The sequence below is a fragment of the Prorops nasuta genome, unplaced genomic scaffold, assembly GCF_024137725.1.
Source record: "Prorops nasuta isolate Cenicafe-Biocafe unplaced genomic scaffold, Cenicafe_Pnas_1.2 PNAS00002, whole genome shotgun sequence".
Classification (NCBI taxonomy): Eukaryota; Metazoa; Arthropoda; class Insecta; order Hymenoptera; family Bethylidae; genus Prorops; species Prorops nasuta.
In genome coordinates this window covers 7375375-7397448 of record NW_027116799.1, presented here as the reverse complement: position 1 = coordinate 7397448, position 22074 = coordinate 7375375, and the positions used below count along the sequence as shown (strand labels likewise).

The window sequence follows — 22074 nt, the reverse complement described above, 5'->3', positions numbered from 1 at the left end:
TTGAGACAAATGGTACCAGCGCTTCCGTTTAAGGAGACTCCGTTGGTGGGGATTGCTCCCGAGGGTGCTCGAGCACGTCCATGCTGATCGCTGTCGTTTACAGAGTTGCCCAATCCCCCGCCACCACCTCCCGCGGCGACCAGTAATGCCTCGTGCTCGCCGTTCGCCTTTAACTGCGATAATTAGCATCGATTTAATTGATACAGTCTGCGTTATTGATGGATATATATATATATAAAACGCCCTCGTAAATCCTCCTGATTTGCATCGGTCGAAAGCGGAACGGATCGAGACAAATCTGTTCTTTCTTTCACGCGTCGGGAGAAAAACGTTAATAAGCGTGCGACGTACGGTAAATACGTATGTGGCTCCACCTCCACCCCCACCACCCTTCTTTATCATAATATTCTGGTCGTTCTTCACGGCGGTTGCAATCTGGGTGACCAAGGGCGTTCCGTTGCTGGTCCTTCGCTCTTGACAGTCGTTCCTCTTCACGCTCTGTAAAATCGTCAAAAGAGGTTAAAAAAGACCACCTCATTATCATACAGAGCGCTCATTGGGGGCCCTCGAGAATTATTCTTCTTCCCACAGAAGAGGAACGGAAAAATAATTGATGACCCTAATGAGAGGAGACTAGGTTTCTTACCTTGGGGCATGCGTCCATTCCTGGCTGGCCCACCATGAAATACAGCTGCTGACCTTTTTCAAGTTCAATCACACCGCGAACTAGAGCTCCCAGTGTGCTGCCCTGGCCGCTGGAACTTTTGCCCCCGCCTGCCCCCAGCCCGATCAACCTGCCGCAATCGATCAACCGCGCTATCGTCAAGTCTCTCGCCCACGTTAAAACGCACGCCACTCTCAATAACAACTTTGCTGCTGCTGCTTCCTTTTAATTACAAACACTCTTTTTTCTTCTTTCTATTCTACAAAATTTTGTGTAATAATTTCCTGTCCGGATAAGTGTTTTTTTCTGAAGGAAGCTTGCCCTGCATCCAGGAAAAAGTTCTTTTTCCATTTATGGAGTCACAGGCTCGTTTCTCTATTTTAATTACATTCTTTTTTTTCTATTCTACGAAATTTCGTACAATAATTTCATCTCGAGGGAGACGATTTTTTTCTTGAGAAAGCTTGCCTTGGATCCAGTCAAAAGTTCTTTTTCCGTTTATGAAGTCACATGCTCATTTCTCTATTTTAATTACATTTTTTTTTACATCACACGAAATTTTGTACAATAATTTCATCTCTCTCCAGATGATTCTTTCTTGAGAAAGTCTTTTTTTATAGTTATATAAAGAGGATCAGAAGTTCAACATTTCTTTTTCATAACAAAAAACCATTTTTTGCCAAATTTCATACAATAATTTAATCTCGAGTGGAATGATTCTTTCCGAAGAAAGTTTCTTCTGGATTGAGTCTAACGTTTGTTTTTACGTATAAAGAGAGTGATGGCGTGGGAGTGTGAGTATAAAGAAAGTAAAATTGCTGGCGATCCTCACGTGTAGTGTCCTCCGCTGGGTGCTGTCCAAGTCTGAACGCCTGGCATGTTGAAGGATGTCGAGTCCTCGCGAGACGATGCTGAGGAAGGCGGCTCCAGTAATTTGACGTCGGTTCCGTTATACTCATTTGCACATTGCTCGTAAGTGGGTCCGGTCCTGCCCCGCGCGCCACACGTTGAAATCCTCACCACTGAAAGAATTTTAATAACGCTCGCATTAGTCTCGCATGACTACGGATATTCCATTTAATTCCCCATGATTCAACTCCGTTTAACCCTTCCCTCCCCCCCCCCCATCCCGCCTCTCTCTCTCTCTCTCTCTCTCTCTAACACACTCTCTTACTACCCTTCTTTCCCTTTTTATAAATAATTCACGCTCCATGCTATACGTACATCTCAATACTCTGAGTTTCCAACTGAAATATCTCTCTCGACCTCGCAGGCTCCCCTTCTTCCTATTTTCATTTTTTTTTAGTTCATCCTTAACGGCAGACTCCGAGGTATTTAACCGTTCAACGAGATATTTCCATGATTTAGATACTATCGTTTATATATATATATACACAGCAGAGTCGATGAATTTTTACTCAAATTGCAAAAGAAATTAATAGTTTCTGAGTGAAATGTAGCGTAAGGGTAAAACTTGCGTTACAGATTCTAGAATGGAATCATAAATCATCCAATAACTGTATTAAAAGGCACTTATATAAAATGTGCAGCGTGCTGGATGACATTATCCCTTTAAGAGGCATTTTAACCTTTTGACTGCGCATGAATGACAACGCCATTCATGAAAAATATAAGGCAGAAGGGGTTTTCAAAACTTACAATGCTATTGAGAAAATCAAAAGGGACCAAATGTATTAATGCGAGACTCTACAAATAATTGTCCAAAGTTTCCACGACACGTATAATCGAACCTAATAATTTCTTCTACAAAATGGAAAGATTCGAAAAGTCTTTGAACAATATACACGATTCATCGGTGGCTCGTTGCAATCGATACTCGATATGAATATTTCAACGACTCTTCGTTATTTGCAAAGAGAGCATAGTTTACGCGTAACGTTACAATTCTCTCTGCTCTTCCGAGTTCTCGCGAAGAAACTCCATACCTGTTTTGTTGGCAAAATCAGCATGACCCTCCTTCTCAGGTTCTATCACAGGGTTGTAATAATCAAAGTCTTTCTTCACCTCGGGGGGTACACCTGTAAAACAATAGAATTATTCGACAAAGCTCGGAATCGCACCACGAGTATATAAGAGGAAAAACAACACCGAGGTTATATAACGTGAAAAAGAATAAAAAACTTGCCAATGCCAAAACACTCTGGACTCAGAGAAAAGTCGTCTATCGCCATATCCCCCACAGAACCATAGCTCTTGGTTGCTTCGAATTGCAAATAGTACCTGAAGAAGAGTGTTTCGAATCAATCACCGGATTGCCATGGATGAGAGGCGGAAAATAAAAATATGAGTAGGAGCTGGGGGTTAAGTATAGAGAAGAAGGAACGAATTATTTTAAATCACATTCGATCCTCGAATAAATTAGGCTGAACGTTTCGTTGACGGCCAGTTTAGAATTGATTAAGCGATTCGTGAAGAGTGTCTATACAGTTATACAGTTACCATGGGAAAAAAAAACTTGGGAAAGGTGAGGGTTTTCGTTGGAGTGACTCGTGTTTATAATGCTCGGGGAGATATGGTGTCCCAGTGCTATAGTGCGGTAACGCACGTTATTTCAGGAAAATCAATAAAACGGCTTTAGTTTCGCCTTGTAAATCAGGTTTTTGCTCGAGCCTTCATACGTCTACGTTTATATACTATGTGTGCGCGGAGTGGCGTGGCGTGGTGCGGAAAATGTAGGGTGCATGACCATTCGCGGGGTGAAATTAAAGGCGTTTTTATTGATTTTTCTGCAAATGGCGTGTCCCTCGTTAATGCGGTATACCACTGACGACCGATATTATAAAAAATAGGTGTACCTTGTACCAACACTGCGTCCATATATATATATATACGTACCTGTATTTGATTTCGGGTAGGGCCTTCACGGCATTGTACCATATATTATTAAGATTCCCATATTTCCACCATATACGCTCCCTCTTGCTCTCATGGGGCTGCAATTCCACCAAATGCACCGCCAAACCCCCACTCTGCACCCCGTGCTTGTGATAAAAGAAGCGAATCTGAAATTCAAATGAAGCTTCTTACAATTAAAAAAGGAAAAAAAAGCAACAAGTCTTTGCCGACTGTCCTCGATGATCGATCGCAGTGTAGCATTCTTGACAAACTCCTTGTGATAAACTTGAAAACAATCGTCCCTAAGTTTCGTCCGATTTTACCCTGCTATATACGTAGACACTTTTCCAGAGCTTATAAATAAATAATTGGACTCTCGACGAATAGTGGTTTGAGCGTGTAATATAATATCTCACATATTAGCTAAAATTACAAACTTTACACTTTTGCTGAAATACTTTTTTCTACATAAATATTATAATTTTTATAGGAGCAGCTACTCTTCTGGAATAATAAACGCTATGGTTAAAAAGTAATATCGTGCTTTGAAGAAATAGTTATAAAACTTTATAAGCTAATAAAAGTTATAAAATTGTTGTAATATACGTCTGCACTTAAAAATACTAATATTTTCAGCATAAATTTCATTAAAAGAAGATTTAAAGCTCTCGAAAGCTCCTCAATTTTAAATGATTCAATTCTGAGAATATTCCACGGGGTTCGCTCAGAAACAGATATTTTGATTAGCGATTTTAATAAATAACAAATGAAAGTATCTTATCTACTTACGGCAAATTGATTTTATCGAAATCTCAGAAGCCCTTCGTGTTTTATTCAAGAACAACTGTTCTAAAATATACATTAAATTTTCCCATTACTCTTTAACATCACGTTTATGCCAGTGCATCAAGCTGGGCGGCTTTCAGCAAATAATGTGTGAAGCACACAATATAAATTTAAGGCTACAAGATTCGAGTGGATAAAATGTAATGGAAAGGGCACAGAAATTACAGAGAGTAGCATTAAATCGTGATTACAGGATGTTTAAGGAGTAGAAATACTTGTAATTAAACTTCTCACCTTGCAGCTTTCGAAATAAGAACTGTTGGGATCTGAGCTATACGGTGGCGTTGGATTAAAAATCGAACTGTTCATAATTGCGCTGTCCCCTAATTCTCCTCTCTGCACTTTTCTTTTGGACATTTCCACATACGCGTAGGTACCTATAAAAAAGAAAGAATTACGAGTGAAAAACATTTTAAACAAATACAAATAAATAATATTTGATATAAAACTCGAATAACCAGTCTCATTGCGATAAGTGTGGTCATAACTGGGCCCAGTTATTTCAGTTGGAGCTGGTCCATGACGAAGGGTCCACTCCAAGGGTCTACCATCCACGTTGGCCCAGCCACACCATCCACTCTCGAAATTGCATCTTGCGGTTTCCGGTATCTCGTCTGTCGATACATTCAAGTAAACAACACTTCTTACACCATAATACATATAGTACATGTTCAATGAGAGAACAATTGCAATATTCCATTCACCAATCTCGCAACTGATTCTAATTGCTATATATATATACATATACATATAAAAAAATACTGGCAATAATATTCCAAAGAATTCTGAGGGTAACGAACGAAGGTTTTCCATTTTCTATCTAGAGTGGGTATTGTGCTGGTTGAAATAATGCTTTCTCGAGGAAACGAGGGGATATTAGTTTTTGTCGAGGTATAGTACACACTAAATAGTATTATAATGGAACACGAGCATAGACGTAATTGTTAGGAGACTGCTGAATGAAATATTGGAAAGAAATTATTGGAAATGGCTGGTATCTCTCACCACAGTCGGCTTCCTCGTCTTCACCGTCGGCGCAGTCCGCAGTCAGGTCGCAGATTCTTGTTCTATTGAGGCAGGAACCATTGTGGCATCGGAACATGTCATCCGTACAAGTGGTCCCGACCGGCGTTGATTCTGACAAAGAGTCAATGCAATTAATCACCCAACATTTCCTGCTCTGCATTTCAACCGTTTCTCTCTTCTCTTCCACTCTCCTTTCTTCGCCCAACGGAATCGCCTTTATTACAGGATTCATTATGCTGGACTTCTATATGCTATATATATATAGGTGTATATATATATATGTACGTTAGGAACGCTGGTCAAATCAATTATGCGCCACTTATTTGTTAGAATAAATAGCCCTTTTCTAGTATAACAAAAACGTACTACGTGCAGTCCTTCGAAAAATCTTCCGTTCCATTTATACGTCGAACCAATCAAATTCAATGAGTGTACGGTGAGAGAAAAATGATTGAAATAAATTTTGACGTGAATGGTAATTTGTACTGAGATTATAATTGATCCCGAGGAATTTTTATTTGATATATATATATATGAGTTTATAATTTAAGGAACTATAAATTGCATTTTATTCCAAAAATATTTCTCGGTTTATTTAAACTTCGTAAATATTCTATAAGGGATAATAATTTTTCTTTTTGTATAAAAAATCCTATTGGCAATGATAGTAAAAAATAGTAACGTTGATAATAACGTGTTATAATATATATATATATATATATATATAGTATAGAGATTAATAGGAGAGCCGGGAAAAAGTTGATTGTCAGGAATCGATTACCTGGGAAACAATTGACCAAACGAATGTTGTCAACCGCGATGCTGGAATTCGAATAGGGCAGAGCAATTTCCAGAAACAAGTGGTGCGGTTGGCTTCTGGAGCCCAAATTGAAATGCGTGGTCTCCCATCTGTAACAAAATGTATCGTCGTGTATAGCAACGTGTATGTAGAAATGCGAATTATCGCGCCATTATCGCGCTGGGCGGGACAAAAATTGACCCTTCGTGTCGCACACTATAAATAACTCTTGCAGAATGGGGGATGAAAAATTGTCGGAGCTTTGATCGATGCTAACAATTATCGGGGGAATTTCTTGTGAAAAATTTTACATGTGAAATTAATTCGCCGGATGACAGCTAGCTGGGCATGGAGATTTGTCGCGTTTCGCTGGAGAAACCATCGGTCATCCGAGGAGCGTTCAAGGTGAGAATGGGACGAGATTTGTCAAGGTGCGTGGGAGGGAGCGTTGAGAAATCTGGAAGGAAAATCGTTGAAGCGAGTGTACGACTGACCTGGCACTGTTGTTCCCTTGACGCACGGTTGATACAATGGACGTATTGGTGGTGTTTATGACGAGGCTTATATTGCCATTCGCCATTTCCACTTGATAGAGCGTCAATTGCAGCGAACAGCTCGAGCCAGTCTGAGGAATCATCTCCGACCGCATCTGACCTTCGCCGCGTCCTTGGAGCCACAAAAACCATCCTGACAGGCAAAAACCAACCCCCGAGGGTTTGCGTGAATTAGTTTCCTGATAAATCATCTACAAAGATGCTGGAAAATTCTTTTTATCATTTGGAGGAGGGAAAAGTATTGTCCGGGTGATTGTTTGCAAATTGTGCATTGGATTTTGCGTAGGAAATCGTATAAGAAAGGAAACGGTGTGGGTTTGTATATATATATATATATATATATATATATATATAGTGGAGGAAAAAGCAGAATTGCGTGGTTGTTTTTCTTAATTAATACAACACCCTGCTGTATCTTTTCTTATTATAGGCAATATTATATATATATATATACAAACACAGAATATCACGCTCTCGCTCATTAAGCCAAATAAGCGGTAGTTTTTCTCCTTACCTTCGACGCACTTTTTCCACCTCTTTCTGTCTCTTTCACACTCATTATCATTCCTCTTATTCTTCTAGCCGTCTTAATAGCCGAATAAAATTGACTTCCACGAATAGATGGAGATAATAAAGCGAAAAAACGGCATCATTAGCGAAGAAATAAGCAGCCGCCGAGTAGAACCGATCTAACCCGAGTCCAGCCGAACCTCCTAGGTTAAATTATGAGAAAATAGTCGCGGAACGAATGTAGAGTGATTTTTCATCATGGGCAGCACTTTGTTCGCTGAATTCCCACAAATTCGTGTTTTCCACGTTCCAGGAACGTTCCAGGCACATTGTCCTATTTAACGCTCGTTGCGAGCACCAATAACCGTGCTTAACGAGTGCCAAACAGCAATTTAATTACTCGATTATTCTCTCTCTCTCTCTCCGAGAGCGAGATGATTTCAATCGGATTTATCCTTATCGCCCCCCCCCTTTGGCCACCTTAAGACACTTATCTATAGCTACGCGTATGTACACTATATATATACAGTATACGGCTCAGGATCCTCGCTCCTAATTAAATAATAAGAAGAAAAATACCTCTCCTTCCTAGAATACCAAGCCACTCTCAAGACGCGCGAACGAGCCTCTCCCTCCACCACCGTTCTCCTCCTTTTATCTGCATTCATCTTAATTCGCCTAACGACGTGCTCGAGCAGAAACCAACTGCTCTCCCAATTAATTAAAACCAAACGAATATCAAATTATACTAATAGATCGAATTCCTCCTCGCTCATCGATCCATTTTCAATCGCATCTCCACTGCATTTTTCCATTCACAATACATAGATCCATCCTCGACATTCTATTTTCCAGGCTAAACTTTATCTCTTCCTCGTTCCTCCATTATAATTAATTGAAATTAGCCATTATTCGACACACGGAGAGTCGTGGCATAATCCACCAGAGTAATTTTACGAGTGCGCAGTCGGTTCGTCTCGAATAATTCGAAAGAATCAACACCGCCTTCCCGACGCTCCGTTTCATCATTATTCATTATTGTTCAGTCTTTTTTATCAGATAACGCTGTTTCTCTCCATTATCCACCGCAGAGTCTAGCTATATAGTCTGGGTTGAGAATTCTTCCTCGTAGCTCCGGCTAATTGATTGAAATTAGTCTACGAGGAGAAGTGGAATAATTAGGAGTTTTACGAGCGCAGCTGGTCGGAAGAAACGGAGGAGACAGGGAAAAAGCGTACGGTTGCATGGTGACAAAGACTATATATATATATATATATACTATATAGCACATAGCGCGCGAGTGTGTCTTTGGAGAGGAACTAGGAGGAGGGGAGGAGGAGGAGGAGGACTCGTTAGTCCCGGTATCTCTCGAGAGTAATAGATAGTTTGAAGAGGGTAATGCACTGGAAATTCTCAGGGAGGACATAAATGGTATCGAGGGCGTGTGTACACAGCCAAGTGGGGGGGGGGGGGGGGGGGAGAAGAGCTCGGCTCACCATTCTTGTTATTGGTGGCATCGACCACGGGCGCCAGTGGAGCGGCAAGTGGCGGTTTGGCCTTGGTGAAATTCGTCCAGGACCAGCCACAAATCTCGTCCTCGAAGTTGCAGCGGCCCAACAAGGGTGACGGCTGATCGTTGAGGACCCTTCCGAGGGCATCCTGCGTGGCCTTCGACTCCTCTCTCGCAGCGGCTCTTCGTCCCTCGTGCGAGCCATCGCCGAGCCACAGCCAGCCCAGCCACAGCAGCAATTCCAGCAACTGGAGCCCGGAACATCGAGAGTCCTTCGACATCGCTCTTTCGTCTCTGCCCCCCCCCCCCCCTGGTCTCACAGGCCACGTGGGCTGGTCACACCTTCAAAGATATCCGGAGCCTCCCGAACATCTTCGGCTCAGCCTCGTCGAGCTTCGCGATTTTCGTACTCAGGAGAAACAAGATTATTCTTCTCGCACGACTGCAAAATGTATACCATTATCGCCTCATTGTTCCTGCCACGTGTACTTCGCTGACCTCCTCATCCTATACTTTAGTCGATTAAACTCTGCAAACTTATTATTAAGTTCGAGCGTCCGAGAGTCTCGAGTGCCGAGCACGACCACCGAGAACACTACAATGTCACTGCTGCGATTTCCCTATGTGTGTTTCTTCTTAACTCAATCATGCTACCGACGAATTTCAACTTCCCACAACTTCACCACAATTCGTCCACTCGATCTTCCTCGGTCAGTGCTGAGTTTTCACTTTGACCGAACTGCGACCTCTGCTCGGACTTGTTTCCATCCTCTCTATATAGCTCTTTCTCTTGTTATCCTGAAATCAGAAGTAAAGTTTTCTTTGTTAACCAGTTTGTTTTTATAACACAATTATTTGAGGAGTCTATTAATTTTTTGGATGATTTAACTAATTTTGATGCGCACTTGTGGCAATCTTGTTTGTATTTTTAAAATGTTTCTTTTAGCTCTCACTGAAATATCAGAAGCTTTTGCTAATTAATAGAGAGAGGGGGGGGGGTGTATATGGTAAATTAAGTATGCGCAAGCCTATTTAAGGCTGGAAGTTTCCCTGGGAAATTTGTCGTAATCCACTTTGCAGTTTAAGATTTGAAAATTATCAGAGCAGTTTCGTTGCAAAGTTTGTAGTTTATGCAGAACTGCAAGATAAACGAGGCGAGCCATTTGCAAACCTGATTATTACTTTGTTTACGTCTTACGTGTGTAGAAATTTGGGAAACAATTGGGTTTCATTGCACTATCAAACGATCGTTAAGTCTCGCAGATGCCTCTTGGGACTCGCTAGAAATTTATATACGTAAACCATATATATATATATATATATGTATAATGTATATAGACAAATTGCTTTCTCCTTAACGCAAATTGATGGCTCGGCATTAATATAAGATGAACGTAATACTCCCTAGAATATATATATAGTATACATACACATATAACTTGAACACTGTAAAAGTTCACAGTACCAATACTTTGCCCCCGATATCAAAGAAGCCCCTCTACCTCGAGGGAAACTTTAATCCCGAAAATAAACTGTTTGAAGGAAATATTAATTTCAAAATTAACTGCTGTAATCTGGATTGTCAAGGTACAGCGTTTAATCGTTATAATGTTATTTAACCTTGCAAGCTCAGGAATATTATATATACATTAGTTTTCCCGACTTGAGAAAATATAATATACGAAAAGAGAGGAGCGAAAAAGGGTACGGACGATAATAAAGAATAACGAGTATTCGAAAAACTGGTAGAGGATTAATAAGCTAAGAGGAAGCCGCTATAAAATTCCTAATTTTCGGATGGAGCGAGCGTGATAAAAGTTTTGTGGATGGAAGCGATGATGAGGGTATAGCAGCGAGAGGACGAAGGGGGGAGGAGGGAGGGGGTCGTGGATTGTTGGGGAAAATGAGAAAATGAATTGTGTCGGAAAATGTATTAACTTGGGGAATCGTTGAGGAGAGAGTGGAAATATACGGTCTCGGGTGGTTTTAGCCGTTGCATGGAAGAAAGGAGGGAGGGGGGGGGGGGAGCCCTCATTATAAGAGCACGTGCCGATGCACCTGCACCGTTTTGAGTCCGCCGGTTATTATCTCGTTTATCGATTTCCGTGACGCCTCGTTTTGGTGGTAATTTACAAGGCTTGTTGCTATTTTCCCGATAAGCTCGCGAGAGGGAACCTATTGGGACTTTGCGACGCTGTTGATGTAATGACGAAGAAGAGGGGGTGGGGGATGGTAGAGCGCGTGTCCTCCAGGGGGCAAAGCTGGGCCACGAGAAAAATGGGAACAGGAGGTATTTACCGATCGAGAGGCGATTAAGGATGCACTGGGGAGGGGGGGGACGGGGAAATGGGGCTAATTGTAAAATGCAAATTGGGAAAAGGGGGGGAGGGGGCAGCTGGATGAAAGCGGATGCGCGCAAAGGGCAAAGAAGAAGAGGCTGGAAATGGTTTCCGAATGAAAATTACATAGGAGTGGAGATGGGAGCTGCGATGAAGGGCGTAAAGAAACAAGAAGAGGCGATGGGTAGAAAGGAAAAAGTTGAAGCGGGAAAGGGGGGAGTAGGGGGTGGGGAGGGGTATAGAAAGACCGAAGAGTGGCTTGAAAAGCTACGGTGCAACCCGTTTATACAGCCGTCAGCCTAGTCAAACTAAAGAACTGCTAAGAGACGCCCGAGTAAAATGAGTGGGAGAGGGAAAATCTTGAAATCAAAGTGAATTTCCAGGAAGCGTGTCGATCCATCCTACGAACACGTATATATATATATATATATACACAGCGATATGAAAATAAACGATAAGAACGGAGCTCGATGAAAAGGACTCGAAACGAAATTGAAGGGAAATATGCAGCTGTTACGACTGCAACTTTAATTTGAAGAAAGAGCGAGAGGGACGCTTTAAGGATATCAGCCGTGAGTAAATTGTAAGGCGGAAAAAGCACGGGACAACCCAGTGAAAACGTCATTGACGGAAATGGTATAACTGATTCACCGATATCTCTTAATTTCCGGTCTACCAGCCGATCCAATGAGCTCCCTCTCTCCCCCCTCCAGGAAGGATCGCGAAATTCATCCAGAATTGCCACCTCGATCTTCTTACGCCTCCAGCACCTTCTATTAGATTTCAAACTTAGATTCCACCTTCGACCAACGAGAATTTCCAGCGGAAACTAATAAGACTAAACGCCGGAAAATACCTCTACTCCTTATCTCGTAAATTTATCAGTACGTCTCCAGAAAATATCGCTGTGACCTCTTATTGCGCGAACCTTGCCTCCGTAATGCTCTCGAAGGATTTTTATCGAGAATTATGTATATATATATATATATATACAACACTAGTGTGATAATTAATGCATAAACGAAGAGACGAAAAGCGTTGATATTTCACCGATTGACGAATTGATATAAACTCGAGCAGCCATTTTTGGCCCACGATCTTTCTAAAAAAGTATCGCGTATATAAGTCCGATCGTTGAGTGTTCATAAGACGGTAAATTATATAGTTTCCCCAAGAATACTTACTTCAAATGACATGGACCAATAAGGATGTTTATAAGTAGGTACACCTCGACGACCATAAAAATATTATTACTCCATTAAATGCTCTGGTCGGGACAAAATTTTCCTATACGATGTTCCCATTAAAGCTAATAATACCATTGCCAAGACACCCTAATAAGGAATGTATTTTCTGTTCAAATTTAACTCATAGGCGAATGGCAGGAAGTTACCATCTTCGTTATAATTGAAGAATGGTAAATACTACAGTGTACGTCGTGAGATAAAATCTGTCACTGGCGAAGATTTCACTGCAATTTCGGTTTATCCTCGTGGATGTCTCGTTGGGCGAAAGCTTATAATGGATATATATAGTTATTATGATTGGACAAGGTTTCAGTGTCCAGAGACGAAATGAAATAAGCTTTTAAGGTGGTAGGGGAGGGGGGGGGGGTTGAGAGAAAGAGAGGAAGTGGAAGTCACGTCTCGAGTAAGCAAAGTCGATAGTGATTGCTAGTATATAGAACTCTCTCGATTCTCCAGCGAGTATTGTTTCCACCTTGCGCTTTCTCATCCTCACCCCCTCATTCTTGGCGCAGTACATTGCTCGGTAGACTTCAGCAAAGTATCACCGAAGCATCGGTGCTCGTGCAACAAACCACCAACGACGCTCACTCCCATATATTATTTACTACCCTCCCCCCTGGAAAATCCCCTTGCGACGCCTCTACCCCCCCCCCCCCCCCACCCCCTCCTGTGCTATCAAAGATTATCCACCTTAATGCATCGCTCTCTCGCAACTCGCAGGCTTTGTCTCTCGAAACTCTCCAAGCGTTTCGTATATGAAATAATATAACTGTATTATTGACTGTCGCTTTATTAATAACTACTTTTTTCCAACTTTATTCCTATACGCGATGCATTAATTGATACAAGTTCTTTCTGTCTACATTGCAGTTATATTTTAAGTATATTCTTTTGAAAAGTTCTTTAAAGTTTAAATATTTCTTTCGTTAATGCATCAACCTCTTACCATTTTTACACTTTTATCTAAAACCTATCCAAGAATTTTTTAAATAGAATAATAGCTATATTATTAAATCGTATATATTAATTATTACTTTTTCCAATCTTACACATTGACAAGTTATAATTAATCTATTCCAATCATTTCTGTCTGTAGATAGGGGAGACCGGGGTAAAACGGTACCCTTAAGGATAAAGGCTTATATTTAGGTTATTATTAAAAAAAAATTGAAAATAAAACGACTTTGATTTAATATAAACCTTCTTTAAAGCGGTGACACAAAATTAAATAATTATTTTTATTTTTGATCAATTAAATCTTAATTTAAAAAAAACATAACAATTTACGGTTTTACCCCGACCCATGGGTAAAATAGGGTACTCCACGGATTCAAATTGGATACAAAAAATTGATACAAACTTAGCATGTATTACATGAGAAATTATGTAAATCTTCAATTTTCTAGTCAGTTCATCCTTCAGCAGCCCATTTTAAATTTTTTATGCATTATACTCATCCTTCTTGTAATTTTGTTAATGCGCATATTTCTTTACAATAAATACATTTATTAGGGGAAACCCAGGTAAAATAGGGTACCAGGATAAAACCAGAACTCATTAATATAAGAAAAATTATATTCCTGATTCAGTCATTAATGAAGGTATGAGGTCCGATTTTACCCCGTACGGTTTTGCCCCTTAACCATACAAAGTGTATTTAAATATTATACAGACATATATCGTATGTAAATTAAAAATACGACTAACGAAATTATAGTTAAAAATATTACAAATTAAGTGACTTAAGTGAAAATTTACTCTATTAGTCCAGATTTTGTACTGAACGCTTCGAAATTATTGGAAACTTTTAAGAATTATGTGCAAAAATGAAAAATAAAGCGTTTGGAAAGTAATCAAGCGCCAATGTTTACAAATTTTTGCTGACAAATATCTTCAAGTGGCACCATTACATACCTTCATTAATGACTGAATCAGAAATGTAGTTTATGTTATATTAATGGGTCCTTGTTTTACCCCGGTTCCCTATTTTACCCCGGTCTCCCCTACATTTTAAAGAAACCTTTCCGAAAATGCGTCAAATTTAAAACATTTCTTTGACTAATGCATCAATCTGCACAATTTGCACACTTTTCATTCAAAACCTCTCCAACTATTTCATATATGGAATAATCTCTGTATTATTGTCTCGCACTTATCAATAACTATTCTTTTTCCAATCTTACCCTAACACACGAAAAACTAACGAACCAATACCATTTCTCTGGTAAAAATTGATTTCATCAATCTATCAAAACTTGCACACTTCAAAAAAGTGTCGAACTATTTTCCACGTAGAATAACAATTAAATTTTCAACCCACACCTCTACAATAACCACTTTTAACCTCCCTCATTCACACGAAACATACATTAATTAACGAAAACCAAATCTCTCTATCTCCAAATGTATATTTTAATCCAGTCCAGTGAATCATTGTAAAAATCCTTTAAACCTTGAAAAATTTCTTTGGTTAAGCTTGATTTTCACGGTAACGCGTGGCGGTTATTTATGACTGCCTTTATCACCGCTTTTGTCTTGGAGAGAGTATCCGTTAGATTTAGTCATTGTAGTTATATCAACGGGGTAATAATTCAGAGACGGTTTACATTTTATCGACAGGAATTACGAGGGAAATCGCGTTCACGTGGTTTATTAGAGCTACCCTGTGATTCGCGCTCTCTCTCCCTTTTCGAGCTCAAGTGCAGCTTATCCGGGGGTGGTGCTTTAGCATTATTGCGATATTATCGCCAAAGGGCGTAACTGCTGTTTGCACATATTTCTACCACTACTCCTACTTTCAATCAGAGATACCATCTGTGGAATAATTTGTGGTCAAGCTTTCCCTCTGTGATTTCTATATATATATATGTATACACGAAGAGTAATTTTCTTCTTCAGCAACCCCTGCAAATTCCTTCGAGAAACAGACGTTTCCCCCAAGTATTAATTGTTTTCTCCGCTCATTGATAATCCAGATAAAAAAACTGCAACGTTACTCCGAATCCTTGCTCTCGTTTCGTCGCTTTAATAACAGACGGTATTAATTCTCTCAAAATTTCATAGAGCTTCCACGTCGAGATGATCCAACGGCGATTAAATTCGAGAGTTAAAAATGGGACTGGAAATCGAACCGCTGAATACAATCGGATACTGTGTTTGAAAAGTAACCGAGCTTGTTTAATTCCAGCGAAGCATTATCAATATTTGCGTATCCACGGTACAGTCGACTCAGCTCGAAATTATTTAAAAACCCAACGATGCTACGATATTCGATTATAAGAAAATAGTTTGGGTTTCGGTGGTCTCGGATCGATTCTCTGGTATAATTTAATTTTCATTCATAACAAACGGTGTGGCATTCGGCGAAACGGACGAAGGTTTTGATGAATTTCACTCGTGTGCCATATATATGAAAAAGTGACGCGAGGAGTTTAATAAGAAAAGCCTGCACGATCATTAGTTTCGTCTGTATATATATATATATATATATATATATAGAGAGAGAGAGAGAGAGAGAGAGAAGAAAAAGCAAATTGGCTTGTTGTACAACTTTATTATTTGGCGAAAAAAAATTGGCGTGCTAAAATTAAACTAATTAATCAGCGGTGTGGAAGAGGTCGGATAGACTCCTCGATTCTTATTATTTTCCTCCGAGCCATTAGCTCTCGTGACTCGACTCGCCATGTTTTTCTATGCAATTTCAGCACATCAGCGTTTTAACCGGAAGCCTATCATTTGTTATCGTCGACGCGATATACGTTGATACTTCCGTTCGATTCTAAAACAGTCCTATACGTATATAAACTCGCTAATTGCTTTGGTATTGCGCAAATATGCTATATTTGCACACTCGTGCGCGATATCAAATTTCCTCGATTCGTTAGAACGATTAATCTACGAATAATTAGATTAATAACACAAGCTTCCACCAGTTTCTGTCTCTATATATTATAGTATATACATAATGTGAAACGGCTTAAATTTAAATGGCTCAGTCGTATCAATAATCAATTTGAGGATTCATCATTGAATTATGATACGTTGGACGAAACTGGATTATTCAAATAAGGGATGATTAGATTTAACACCTGGTAACACGAATATTGCTTTAGCGAATACGGCAATGTTATTTAAATCAGTTACACGAGAATTATCCGTCGAGCTGATCGCGCACCATCGAACCCAGCCAGTCGAACGGCTTAAAAGTCCACGAGCGCGCGCGGGCGCTTTGGTCAGCGTGGAGAACAATGCTTAGGAGGCATCCGCGTTCAATCCCATTAGTATTTTTGGCTCGTCGTGCTAAAACTAGAATATGTAAAAGTACTTTTCTAGGAATTCTCCACTAATGAATGGTACTGCGAGCTAAATCACCCAGGAATTTATCAGGGATGGCTATACGGTGGTGGCACGAATGGGAGGGGGTGTTGCGCGCGAAGAATATTGAGAAGAAAGAAAAGGAGGGAGGGGGGGGGGCAGGAGGAATCAAATGGAAAATAGCGTCCAGGCCGTCCAGTTCAGTCTAGCGGGAACACTGCTGCGAATCTTGCAGACTTCTCGACTAATTTCATTAGCATTATATCCCCGCCTGGTATCGTTGGATAAGGAGGGAGGGGAGGGGGGGGGGAGTTTCCCTAGCGTTGCATTCGTGACGAAAGGCAATATCTATATCATGCATGACTCGATTGAAAAATTCTCGTGCAAAAGCGATACGTGTGTATGTACCTACTGTGTGCTATATATAGTATAATACACAGAGTTTTACTTTGCCACAGCCACATCGAAAAACGACACATCTGCGATGCGATGGTCGCACACCCCCATTCCAATTTCACCCTGAAAGCCACCCTCCGCCGTGCTACATCTCATTACGCTCGCACACTCTTCCCTTTTTCTATCGAATTTCTCCTCCACGCTAAATATGTAACGAACGAACATCCCTGCCACGTAGCCGCAACGTTCGTTAAAACTCCCATCCCGTACTCTCGGAATACTATATATATATATATATATATATACTACTATTTATTATCGCTTGACAAATCCTCCTTACACGCTTACACAATTCTTATCCTGCAATTCCCATTTCGCTTCGAGCAACACGATCGATCCAAATAAATTGCGTAAATTCCATTATCGTAAATATCCACTATACCGATGCTTCTTTCCACTTTTCCCTTGTCCGTTTTAATTCGGAGAATTCACTTTTTTCCTCTTTGCAAGGAATAAGGGATTTTTGTTTATTATTCCGAACACATGGTTTATATATTATATACAGTGGCATATATATATATATAGGGAAATAATTTTTGGTGGCAGTTTAACGAATCCTCCTCGTGAGTCGAATTGCCCTCGTAGATCCGATTCCACCCTCGAGTGTGAATCACCATTATCGAATAATACTGGCCTGTCTCTGTGGCATTAGCCTTATAAGCCGAAGCGAGGGTGAAACGACAGGTTTTCGCATAAACTGGCAGAATAAACCGAATTGGAGAAATTGTTTGAATTTCTTTTATTTTATCAAAGAGACCGATTCGAAATAGCTTGCGTTTGAAAAATATTTGTTTTGATAAGAGCTCCAGCGTTTTTTTTCCTGTAATCTTCGCTAATGGCGGCAAATTGGACGGGGGAGTAATTAAGGTGGAATAATTGGAGAGGAGAGAACGGATCGTTGCGGTATTTTTGAGCGCAGTCTGTAATTGTAATTTTAGTTGGAGAGGCAGGACGGAGGTTAGTTCGTGAGAGGAGAAATCCGAGAATGCCAGGCGTTTTCAGCATCGATCGGTCAGCTTTTCGCTGCAGCAGTAACACACAGCGATGTGTCCCGATTGCACACGGCGAATCCCGCACAATCCAGTGTGACTTTTAATCGGCCGCTTACCGGGAACCTTCGTGCGATACGCTCTACTCCCTTTTAGAAGGGGACACCGACCTACCCCCTCCTGGCTCAACAGCCACACGCACGAACCCCCATTTAACCAAAGCCATTTACAAATTTCCTTTGTCCGTTAGAAATTTCACGGTCCCCCTCCCCCCTCTTAACGCTCATTTACGACAAAGCACAATTTCCAAACTCATCGAGTCCACGTAAACTCTTTAAATCCTCCAAATTCGCTTAAACAGCATCGAGGAACTTTTTCCCATTTTTAATCATTTATTAACTCGGACAAAAATTCTCTTTAAATTTGCGACAAATCATTCCGGAAATACGGTTGAGGGTATGTTCGAAAATGGCGGTTTGGAGACGATATTAAGGCGATAATTGGAAAGTAAATCCTATGTAATTAAAAGAAAACGCGCGACTACGAGGAGTGTGAGCCGGTATAAAATTGGTCGGGCGTCATCGTAGGGCCCCGAGCCACGCTTCCCCTATGCGATTATTAATCCAATATTCTCTACGAGTCTGTATACCTACACACACACGCGCGTAACGGGTAATTTCGATTTCCTTCGTACAAAACGAATTAAAGTGGTTCTCGCACATGCTCCGGCATCGGGGATATCGCGCGAAATACCCGGACTGATTACATCTGGTGCGTTCGGTTTGAGCCGTATCAGCGCGTTTTCTGGTCGATCGCGCGTGAAGAATAAGCGTATGGGAGGGGGTGTTGAAAAGGCTGCTCGTGAAAAGGGTATGGAGGTTCGGTACCAGTGGTGGGGAGGGCCAAAGCAGCCTGGAAATCGAGAAGGGTACCAAAAAGATTCGGAGCGACAACAACGGATGCCGGGAGGAAATTGTCCGGGGCATTTTCATCGATCGACCTATTCTCTCTCTCTCTCTCTCTCTCTCTCTCTCTCTCTCTCTCTTGCCAACGCGCACTCTTTTACATCCACAGCAACGTATCAAACGCGATATACGCCTACGGCTACGCTCCCCCCCCCCCCCCCCCCCGATTAATATAATCTTTATTTTCATTCAACACTCATCCTCCAACACGTTTCGTTCCCGATACGCTCACGGATCAGTCTCTAATGGACCATTAACGTTATTTCCCATCGATACTCGTTAATCCGTCGCGTATTCTGCGACTGTCCATAAATTCGTGAGATTTTTCAAGGGATATTATAACGCGACGTATATATATAACTGTATTTTTTTTTGTATTTCTCTAGTACAAATAATTTGATAAGATTTAATAAACGATCGTCGCGTGGAGCAGCCAAGAAGCGAAGCAGTAATTTTAGCACCTTATAACAAAACGTTAACAGCTTTCACCGCAAAGTTTTCCAGTTATTAAAGCTTCTTACCTACAGGCTGCTGGGTATTTGCATTTATAAAAGCACAGCTCTCCATTCCCTCGCGAAATACACACAGCCATTTCAGTAATTTCACTTTAATTACACGCCGACTAATTTGGATCGGCGAAACTTGCCACGTCGGCAGCTAAAAATTAACGCAGTCCTGCGATTTTTTCATATTCGGCTCCCTTTTGTGTGTCTCCGTGTACGTGCGCAAATGCATTTTTATTTATACGCGTTTTTGTGGTAACGCGCTCCGGTTGAAAGGGATTAAAGGAAAAGAGCAGTGATTTTTTTATACCTCCTGCAATATGTACACATAATTTTAGTAAATTTCACCATTGTCCGACATCATAGAAGAGTTTAATTAATTCGGGGAATAACAGTCGTTCATTCGATTTCAACTAATTTTAATGAGGAAAGTTACGAATGCTTTTATTCGCAATGCTCGCCGCTTACGTCAATACGATTTCATTTCAACCCTATTAAAATTGTTGATTCAGAACCAGAAACGCGATAGTTATTACAGTTACGTAATGGATATGTAGAATTCTTGTGGAGAATACGTATATATAAATATATATATTGTTACTTGCAATACATAATTTATTGTATTCTCGATACAAGTTCATCTGGAGTGTTTTAATACCACCACACGCACAAAGTTACTAATATCAATTTACCAGTAATTGTTTCGCAAGCAGCAGCGATTCTTCGTGATGCACGATGAAATATCGATATACGAATAAATAAATGCTAATTGCGATATTTTCGCCAATAATTTTGCAAGGTTTCAGCATTTTTATATATACATATAGTTGTGGGAAGACCGGGGCGAGATGAGTTTTAGCGAAGGGGAATTTCGTTTAAAAAGCCGAACGAGCCAAATCTTTTTTGCTGCGCCACTTATCTTGGAATCTTATCGATCCGCGCCTATAGGAATTCGCTTTAACCCCGAGAGCTTCCCCGTTAGTTTCATCGACGCCCATTTTCTTACTACGCAGTAAAAATATTTCTCCGACTTTTTCCACTTAATAATTGTTACGAAGATAAGCCGATCAAAGTTGATACTCCGCTGCACCGAGAACTATTTAATATGCGAATACCTGTATTATATCTCAATTAATATTATCAGATTTCTCTCGTAAAGCATAATAATCCTGTACTAATTTCTCCTCTCGCGCAACTTTTACATTTTGCGTTATTCGGAGATTCCTCGTGTATTTTGTAACGCGACGCGCGTAAGATTTTCTATATATATATATATATATATATATATATATATATAATAATTATACAAAGCATCGATTATACAAGTTTGAAGGAATGAAATATAATTATTTGCAAGTTGGTTTATTTGTTTATATGCGGAAGTACGCGTGTTCCAGGGCTCGGGTGCTATTAATAGTTCCCCACGCTGCTCCCTTATTTCTCCCGCGGAAAGACATTTTGCTAAATTTGACGGCGATCGAAGCTTCCAGCTCGCTAACGGCAAAGGGTCGGCAATTTGCCACCTGAACGCCAATGATTTCGAATCGCAGCCAGGATTTCCGGTCCAAAGTCACGTTCGATATGATCGCCGGGCAGGCGCGAACGTTACAATTTACCTCGTCGGAATGTATTTGATACAGAAACGCGCTGCAGGAAACTTAACTGGCATGAATATTCGCTCCATACTGGAATTATCGTCGCTGGACGAACTTCGTTAATATCAATTTCCGCCAAAGTCGTTTAACAATTTCCATTCTCGCTTTTACCGAAACAACTGCCTCGGAGAAAACTCTAGAAAGATATATATATATATATATATATACAGCGTGTATTAACAACTCTGTCGATACCTGATAAGTTCCTTTTTGCACCTCATCTCATTTTTCACTCGGCCAACTAAAAGATAAGCGCGAGTCAGTTTCGCCTCCCTGGCTTTTTTCCTCCTCGCTGGTGTAAAGTTTCAAGAGGAAATGCTGGAATATAATTTCGCAAGTTGAGAGGTGCATATACAGCAGGCATATTAATCAAAGCCGCGCAATTACACGCTTCGTTAAAATATCAGGCGTTATGACGGACGTGATACACATTCATCAGAAATCAGCTAGCTCGGTATCAATATTCGCCAGCTGTTTCCGCATTACTCGATATACCTTACATTTCATGAAAACACTCCATCAAACGAAACTCTCTTGATAAAACAAGAGCAAAAGTTGCGGATATTTTTGCAATCTGTCTAATACGTTGCGTATATATATATATCAACGGATACTCAATGGCTTTATGGCGCTTAAAAAGCTTTAAAGAGGATCGTTTCATATATTTTTTTATTTACCTTGGGGAGGATTTGCCTGGTACCGGAAACTCCAGCAATTTTAAGGATGAATATGTAGATAATTAGAGAATAGGATTTTTTCTTTATTGATTATATTGGGTAAAGAATCTACAAATTTAATTAAATTAAAAAGTAGATTGTTTGGAATTAATTCATTCCTAACA

At 40.4% G+C, this 22074-nt stretch overlaps 1 protein-coding gene across 1 annotated transcript in view; it reads right to left on the bottom strand.

Annotated features, from left to right (window-relative positions):
• The window catches only part of Alk (Anaplastic lymphoma kinase), a 37599-nt gene that overhangs the window by 9108 nt on the left and 6417 nt on the right, over nt 1–22074 (bottom strand). The window contains exons 2-14 of the mRNA XM_066741022.1: nt 8752–9563; nt 6686–6878; nt 6174–6301; nt 5372–5503; nt 4825–4980; nt 4601–4743; nt 3521–3687; nt 2811–2905; nt 2611–2703; nt 1497–1686; nt 647–794; nt 352–498; nt 17–173 (exon numbers count right to left, since the gene is read on the bottom strand). Of these exons, the coding sequence (XP_066597119.1) occupies nt 17–173; nt 352–498; nt 647–794; nt 1497–1686; nt 2611–2703; nt 2811–2905; nt 3521–3687; nt 4601–4743; nt 4825–4980; nt 5372–5503; nt 6174–6301; nt 6686–6878; nt 8752–9046 (2044 nt within the window). The 5' untranslated portion in view covers nt 9047–9563. The remainder of the gene's footprint in view (nt 1–16; nt 174–351; nt 499–646; nt 795–1496; nt 1687–2610; nt 2704–2810; nt 2906–3520; nt 3688–4600; nt 4744–4824; nt 4981–5371; nt 5504–6173; nt 6302–6685; nt 6879–8751; nt 9564–22074) is intronic.